We start from the raw sequence: 8,912 nt of genomic DNA on the forward strand, positions 1-8,912 counted from the left end.
ATGGCACATAACAACAACAACTCCAGGTAAAATATCTACTGACTGCCTCATGGAAACAAGGCATCTACTATGCTAAATTTGGCTCAAGTAAGCCTAGTTCTCATTATTAGCATGAATAAACAGAACCAGAATTCAGATTTTTTTTTTCGCCAACCACTCAGAACTTTCCTAAAATAGTTCAATCTAGTGAGGTTTTTCTTTCCTTTCCTTTTTTTTTTTTTTTTTTAAAAAAAAAAGGTCTCCGAATGTGAATGGCCCCACAGAATAAAGAGGAAATTTCTTCTTAGTTATATAACTTGAATTCAGATTTGGACACAATTCAAAATTTCCGAAAACCACATTTAATGGTGCTCTGGAAAGTGACAAAGAATACTTACAGAGGAGATGGTTTTCACACTCATAAAATCTGATCAGAAATGGTTAGGATATTCTTGTTGAGATGTAAAAGTCAAAGGTTTCTGAAATAACTTTGTGAAACTTGAAAATAATGTGTTAGCTATGCTGTCTGTTCCCAATGATGGTATGAGGCTAATTGATATTATTAAAAGCAGAGAAAGAACTTACAAATATTTAACTGAGAACATTCACCCAGTTATCTAGCTCATTTCTGGAAACAAGTTCCCAGCACACAGTTCCAGGAGGGTTGAAACATACCACACTAATTCCTTACAAAAATGAGGAAAGAGATCAAGAGGTCAGATTGCAAAACCCACACTCAAGAAATAAAAATAAAACATCCCAATGAAAACACTGCTAGCAGAAATGTTCTAATTAGGGGGGAAAAGTGCTTCGCAGATTTTGCTATCAATCTAGATCAAGGTTCATCCTGGGCTCTGCTGTTTTCAGAATACTGTTTTCAGTGCTAGAGTGTCATGCAAAAACTCCACAAAAAACTAAAACCAGAGTTGATAGAAGTCAAGAGATAAAGGAAAAAAAAAATCACAGTGAACTTGGTGATGATCCAGACTTACTAACTGCTTAACGGCTGAAAGCTCTTCAAATTTTCAGTCAACAGAGTTTAGGCACTAAAACGCTGACAATTCTGTCTTCTACCTTTCAGGCAACAGAGTGAAGGTAAACCTCTGAGGACAGTTACCCTGACAGGTGAAGCTCACCACTTTTGAGAGGCTCCTTCTAAAATGTCTGACGTGAGAAGTTCAGCAACACTCTCACTCCTACTCTTGAAATTTTGTCAGTATTTGTATTTTTAATTTTACCCCTTGAAGCCAAAACATTACATCAAGCTCATGTGATATCAAGAGGAATTTAAAAAAAGACAAGCCGTCTAAGGGTGTGTGCTTGGAGCCCACAGGGAAGGGCAGAGCTGTGAAGTGTCAGCTCTGTTTGTTCCAAGAATAGTCAATCAGGGCATAGAGCAAATTTCTCTTTACACTGAATTTACCTGGTTGTGATGCTGGCAACATGAATTTGAAAATGACCAGTTTCTACATTACTCTTGAGGTTGCACAGAACACATTTTAAGTCCCCAAGGAAGCAAACAAAGGGTTTTTTGTTGCTCCCCCTCCTCCCCAGTGGTTTCATTTTCTTAAATGACTTTTTATTATGCAAAACAATAGCTACTTATTCTAAAAATAAATAAAGGCCAGCTAAAGGCCCTGAGATAATTGCTGAGCGGATTCTGACACCTCTCTTTCCAGTCTTTTAGTCTCTGAACAACTCCAACTGAGAGCAGGAGAAACATGCAATTTCAGTTCTGGCTCTTTGAATCTGTTCCAAGTGTTACTGAGAACTTTATACTTTAACTGTGACAATTAAGAGTTAAGAATTAATCATAAGAACATATTTTAACAGGCAGTTCTTTCATATATTTTGAAAATGCATGGCTTTTTTTCCCAGATAATACTTTCATAAATATTAGCAACCATACTTTTTTTTTCTCCTGAATTTTAGGTAGCCATTAAAAGTATTCATGAAAGTGGAAGTACCATGGTAGGAAAATTTACAAGGTTCTTAATATAGATTGCTTTTATTATTTCTCATTTACAGTGCTATTAGCCATGTGTAAAAGTGTCTCCTTCATGACATCTTTATAATTCATAATGTTTATTTTCTAATCTTAACTATATTGATAAGAGAAAATGGTATTAATTTACCTTTTTATTACTTATAAGATTGAAAAGGTATTAAATAATGTTTGCCAAGTGAATTTCCTCTTATGGTGAGATATTATTTTCCTTTGCAAATTTATCAGGCTATACCATGTCACCCTAATAAATGATACAGAATTTATATATTAATGACATTAATATTCATATTTAGCGCTACTTACTCTCATCTTTCAAGTAGTTACATTTATTGGTCTTTCTTGTTTCTGTTAACACTCACTTTTTAAATTTACATTTCCAACATATTTGGCACTCATATGCTTTTATTTTCTTCTGTCTGTTTTCAAGATTCCATTTTCCTAATGTGAATGCTTTAGTTTGTATGAATTGCCTCTTTTATCCAACATTTCTTTTCCCAGCACTGTACATGAATGGAGTCTTTCCACTAACAGTTGATAACACCTTTATCAAGTTATACTTCCAGGTAGATATATAAGCCTCCTACAAGTTTCTGATCACTCCCTCCGCATACAAACACTTGCTGTGTAAGCTTGTCAATTTTAGAAAAGATGGAATGTACCTCCCACCCTCTGCCTCTGGGCTGTGCCATGTGACTTACTTTGGTGAATGACAATGGCCCTGTGACAGTTCCAAGCTAGATCTTAGAGATAATGCACGTCTCCACTTGCTCTCTTGAGCCTCTGTGACCACCACATAACTATGCTGGGCCTTAAAACAGACACAGACAGACTAGAGCTGCCTCAGCTGTCCCTTAGATGTGCAGGGCAGCGGGAAGGAAGTTGAACCAGAGACTGCAGCATGAAACCACCCTCATCCTGATCAGCTAACCTCCCAGTCGACTAGAGATGTGCAAGAAAGGAACTCACTCTATTAACTGCCCCTGAAGCTGTAGGGTGGTCTGCTACCCAGTGATTGCTGGTTTTGCACTCATCTTTAAGTCTTTGTTCTTTTGGCTGGTGCAAACCATGTTTTTAGGACAGAAGGACAATCTCACCTGTCTATCCCATTTTGATTTGAAGGATAAAGACTACTTTCTTTGTTCTCAATTTTTACTTCACCAGCACCTCTTCCAAGCTTTACTAAACCACTGAGTGTTTCACTTGGCTTCTACTTCTACTGTTAGACATTTTTCATATTTTCTATGTTGTTATATGTATGTGTGTTCATACGTGTAATGGAGGCTGGAAATAATAACGTTTCATGTCCTGATGCCATTTTAATCCAAAGACACATTTCCACTCCTAATTTAAAATAAAGACAGTTGTAGAATGATAGTTAGGAATAGAAGTACATTAAAACAAAATGAGTCAGGAAAAATTTACCATTACTACTCGACTCACCCTCTACGAATTCAGTGTCTTCTCTTCAATGGGCTAGGATTACAATGGCATTATGTGTTCTGCTTAGAGAAACACTTTATTGCTGTTGTGTCTTGTTTTTGACTTGAAATTTTTATTTTATTATTTTTTGTGCATGAACTGTCAAATCGGATCTGATTGGTACATGAGGAGACTGTCCCTCCTTCTCCAGCAGACCATCTGGTGGATTTGAACTGCGCACTCCGGGATTGCAGTGCAGCTTCTTGCCAGTAGGCCACCAGAGCTCCCGGAGAAGCACTTACTTTTATGGTTTGTTAATAGGTAAGGGTTTAACTACTTCTAAATGATATAGTTACTCCAAATTACAGTGACTTAATATATAGCAAAATGAAATAGCCCAGTCTTGAACACTCTCCTCACAATATCTGCTGGCTTGTCAACTATCTATCACTTAGTTGCTACTATGTCAGCCCACATTGTTGAGGGTCTTTCTCTTTCCCATTGACTACCAACCATGATGTCCTCCAGGAACTGGCCTCTTCTGACGTGTAACATGCCCAAAGTGTATGAGGTGAACTTTGATCATCCTTATTTCTAAGGAGGGTTTTGCTTAATATATTATTCAAAGATTTCATTCTTTTACTAAACCATATTAACGTATTTGTTTGTTTGTTTGCTTTTTACAAAAATCTTGTGGCCTAGCTGTGCATAAAGCAGGAAAGTCTCACCTTCGGTTGAAATCGACCTGGATGGAATGGTCAATGACAAGATCAGCAGGACAGATAGGGTTTATTTTCTCTGGATCTCCTCCTAACTTTTTCACAGCATCTCGCATGGCGGCAAAGTCAACCACAGCTGGCACACCACTATGAAAAGAGAGAAATAAGCAGAAAATAAGGTTGGAATTGCATTCTTTGGGTTTTGCCTCTATTGAGAATGCTAAAAACAGGTGGTTTAAAAGGGAAAAGTTGGCAAACACAATTTGTGCAGAAACCATGATGGGACGAATCAAGACAGTGGTATTTTCTATGCAACTTTATCACTGTATTACATTTAATGACTTAAAGTCTAAACAGAGAAAACTATGAGAAACGGGGCACTCTGGAAATTTTACTGATGTGATTGCCTTCCAGACAGATGTAGGCTCATGATATAGAAGACAGATGAGCAACAACTTCAAATGCAGCCCACACTTAAAGGAATGGGTAGAATTTAGTAAGCAGGCTATGAATCAGATTTATGTTAAGTGAATTCTCTTTTATAACTATCTTAGAGTCTACAGTTCTGGTAATCTTTCTCTAGAAAAAGAAAATTTGATGTCTAGAAAAAAAAATAAAGTAATATCATTTGAAAATGGAAAAGCTGTATCTCAAAACAAGGCCAGTGATGAGAGAAGGATTCTTGGGAATAAGAGGAAGTGCACTGAGGCTTAACAGGCAAAGGTTAGAACACATAAACCTGGTGACCCTCTGAAGACCTCAAACCAGTGTTCCAAGGATAATAATTGATACTTGACTTTATGAATGACCAAATTACAAGAGAGCACCACTCTGCTTTTCACCTTTTCCATGGTACTCAGGATTGGGATCTTTAAGACCTAAGACAATGACCTTTGCAAAAAAAAAAAATGACCTTTGCAATTGAAAAAGCGGAGCCAGGGAGTGTCACATGCATCCCACACTGCCTGGGACAACCTTGGTTTAGTTCTGCTGTCTTTAATGAACCCCTTCTGGTTTTGTGACTGCATACTGAACAGTAGATTACACAGTCTCCTCTGTTCAAAGCAAAATGAAAGAGTGTTTAAAGGCATTTTGACTGGACAGACAAGAGGAGAGGGCAGTGACATGAAGCTCACGTAAAGTCCTGTAGGATGACACGGGCAGGCTTAAACGGCACTTCAATGTTTTTATGCTGCGTGACGTTCCAATTTAGGATATTTTCAACGTCATTTTTCTTCACCAAAAACTCATCACAATTGCGAACAGCCGCTTCCAGGAGAACTCGGATAGAAAATGGTAAGCGCCCTAGGAATGAATAAAGGAGAAAGCACGATAAAACCAAAGCCATGGGACATCTTATCAGAAGAAGACTCTTTAAAGCCAATCTCTGTATAAACTTCATACATCAGGTTATTGGCTTAACAGTGACACATGGTAGTCTGAAGTGATCAACAGACTATATGGCTACTGAATGGGCTTAAGAGATGTTCAATAATAGAAAATATCCACAGACTAGAAAAAAGAAAGCATTTCAGTTTATTCATTTACATTAAATTCTAGCCTTGTCTGTGATTCCAAATATAAAAAAATTAAGATTTTGCATTTTATCATGAAGGATGTCAGCCTATGTTTTTATTGAAGTATGCGTTGGGAAGAGAACTCTGGTGGCCTAGTGGTAAAGAGTTGGGCTGCCAACGCAAGGGCACACAGTTTGAATCCAGGCTCAAATCCACTAGCTGCTCCATGGGTGAAAGATGGGCCATCTCTTCCTAAGCGATTTATAGTCTCTGAAAACCCACGGGAGGGTCTGTTCTGACAGAATCACGTAACAACTCACACAACATGTGTTAGGAAACAGACACACACACACACACACACACACACACACACACACTCTCTCTCTCTCTCTCTCTCTCATTGCTTTTGTTTATCTGGTTCAAAGTGGCCAAAGCTGGTCCACCTCATCTCACTAATGCCTGGAATGTTGACGTTCATGCATTCCATCTCATTTTTAACACTTTCCAGTTTTCTAACATTCAAGCTACATACATGCCATGTTCTAATTATTAAATGATGTTTGTTACTGTTTTTCCTTAATTGACTTCCAATCTGGGCTCTATCACTACACTACTACTATAACTCTCCTCATTCCTTTCATGTTCACAGATTTCCAAAGGCCTGTTATTAAAGAAGTAGATGGCCTATCTTGCTTCCTAGTCTGTCTTACTCTTTTGTTCATAAGGTTGCTATGAGTCGTTCTCGACTTGAGGGCACCTACGACCCACCACCACCAAACTGCTTATGGAAACTGTTATCCAAGAAACGAGAAGATCACCTCTTTACAGTTACAGTATTTAATACTCGAGCACAGAAATTTCATTTCACATTCTTGGGGCATGTTGTTAGGAGGAAGACTCTCAATGAGATGACTGACACAGTGACTGCATGAGTGAGCTCAAGTGTATCAGAGACGATGAGGATGGCACAGGAATAGGGCAAGGTTCTGATCTGTTATTTATAGGGTCTTTACAGGTCTTAGTCAACTTGACAGTGCCTCCTAACAACGACATAGACACATATATTTTTCAAAGGAAATAAGACCCTACAATACTACCAAACAGCAAGGCTGAGGTAACTGAGTATAGGGTTCCTAAGGTAAAACAACGGTAATTTATAAGAAAACTGATGGTGCTTTTGATTACAAAACAAGAGTTTCTCTGCTACAGAGGAGGAAGCTCTGGCAGCCACGTACCGGGAGCGTTTTGCCGACTCAAAGGCTGTGCTTCTCGGGCAGTCTGAATCCAACAGCTGCTCTGAGAGGGAAGCATGAGTAATCTCCTTGCAGTTTACAGCCTTGGAAACCCAGTCAGGGGGTCAGCTGTGAGTCAAAACTGACTCAGTGGCAATGAATAATGCTAGACAGAAATTTTTTACTAGAGTAATCCAGAAATACTGTGAGGAAAAGACCATAAAGATGGAAAATGCATAGGCTTTGGAATCAAAAGACTGTGTCTTTATTCTCTTCTTCATTCCACACATTTGTTACCTGCACACATCACTGACCCTCTTAGAAATTCTTGGATTTTATGATAAGACCCCACAACTCAACTCATTGCCTTCGAGTGGGCACTGACTCATAGGTGACCATCCACACTGAGGTTTCTCCTATGGGGCCACTGGTGGATGTGAACCACCAGAGGTGTGGCTTTTGGGTTAGCAGTGCGACCCCTTACTGACTGTGTCACTAAAGCTCCCTCAAGACTCCATAAGGCCGTTGTTGCTGTTAGGTGCCATCGACCACTGTTCATAGAGTTTCTGGAGGCAAGACATTTCGGAAGTGGATGCCACTTCCTCCTTCCAAGCTTATTTTAACTGGGAAGCTCCACCAAACACTGTTTACCGTGGGTAACCATTACCACATTTGGCACATCAGTGTCACAGTGTTTAGCATCACAGCAACCACAAGTTACCTCTGTACAGCAACGCACAGACCAGTGCTATACCACTTAGAAGAACGTTTGAACCAGGCCTGAGGGCTGCAGGCCCAAGGGCCTGTTGGAGATTTAAGCCACTGCCTGTCTTACACCCTAGGCCAAGCCTCAAAGGCCTCGCTCATGGGGGTAAGAGCGTTACTGTACATCAAACACAAGCCCGAAAAAGCACACGACCCAAAAAAACTTGCAATTACTTGCGCACGCAAACCACCATGCACAGGCAGCAAGAAGCCATATATGGCCGTTAGTCAGATGAAATGACATAATCAACAAATGTGAAGACCTTACCAAGTGTTACATCCAAGTACACATAATCATCATTGTTTACTTACAAATGAACAGCTTACAATAAGTATGTATGTGAGTTTGTGTGATTCATCTACGAACAAACACTCAGCAGCTCTCTGGTATAGCTCATAAACTAGGTCCTGGCTTCCAAGAGGTGGAAACTCTGTACTTGTACTTACTCTTCCATATCTAAGCATTACGTTACACAGCCAACTCATTATAAAGCTCAGCTTAGTCACAATGCTAAGGAGATTCCAAGTGACGTCAGAGGTAATTAATTCCATCACAGTCAGGTACCTACCATATCTTGAGTCCTCTAATTTATTCAAGTTGAAGAACTTCTTTTCTGGCTGTGCAGGATCCAATGGCTCCACGATGTGTTTGAAGGGGTTGTTCATGATTACTGCTGCTCACGTGTCCCTGAAAAAGGCAAGTGGAAATTAAACTTCTCCTTTCAAAGCCGGACCTCTTTACAAGTAGTGATCAGGTGCGCTCTGATAGCCTAGCTGCACTGCATTCCCAGTGGTGAGCAATTCAAATCCACCAGATGCTCTGCTGGAGAAAGAGGGACAATCTCCTCCTGTACCAGTGAAATCCGACTGACAATACACACAAAATAATAATAATAATAATAAATAAACAAATAAATAAATGATAATAATAGCACTGAGCAGAGGTCTTTTGCAAAAACTGTACAAATTGAATTTAAAAAGTTGCTCGCTACTTTTCTAAGGTCAGGGGAAGGGAGGGCCCTGCACATGAACACAAGATGGATATTCTTGGCCAACAAAGCGAGCTTCTGTGAAGCTACTGAGAAAGTCTACCTTTGCCTCACATGAGTACAGAACCTCAAGCTGCTTTCGCCTTCTATCTACAACTTTCCAACATCCTTTCACTGATTTTGTGTGTCTGCTTTTGCCTTTCACTGATGTGGGATACTACTGTTAGCTATAATTGAGTCATCCACGACTCCCAACAGAAGAAAGCGCCGTAGGATCTTGTGCC

General features: G+C 39.5%; 1 protein-coding gene across 1 annotated transcript in view; it reads right to left on the reverse strand.

Moving 5' to 3' along the window:
- The window catches only part of ACO1 (aconitase 1, soluble), a 41,484-nt gene extending 33,179 nt beyond the window's left edge, over positions 1 to 8,305 (reverse strand). Inside the window, exons 1-3 of the mRNA XM_006881254.1 lie at positions 8,209 to 8,305; positions 5,262 to 5,430; positions 4,135 to 4,272 (exon numbers count right to left, since the gene is read on the reverse strand). Of these exons, the coding sequence (XP_006881316.1) occupies positions 4,135 to 4,272; positions 5,262 to 5,430; positions 8,209 to 8,305 (404 nt within the window). The remainder of the gene's footprint in view (positions 1 to 4,134; positions 4,273 to 5,261; positions 5,431 to 8,208) is intronic.
- Between the last annotated feature and the right edge of the window lie 607 nt (positions 8,306 to 8,912).

The sequence above is a fragment of the Elephantulus edwardii genome, unplaced genomic scaffold, assembly GCF_000299155.1.
Source record: "Elephantulus edwardii isolate Elephantulus edwardi_28Jun2011 unplaced genomic scaffold, EleEdw1.0 scaffold00014, whole genome shotgun sequence".
Lineage (NCBI taxonomy): Eukaryota > Metazoa > Chordata > Mammalia > Macroscelidea > Macroscelididae > Elephantulus > Elephantulus edwardii.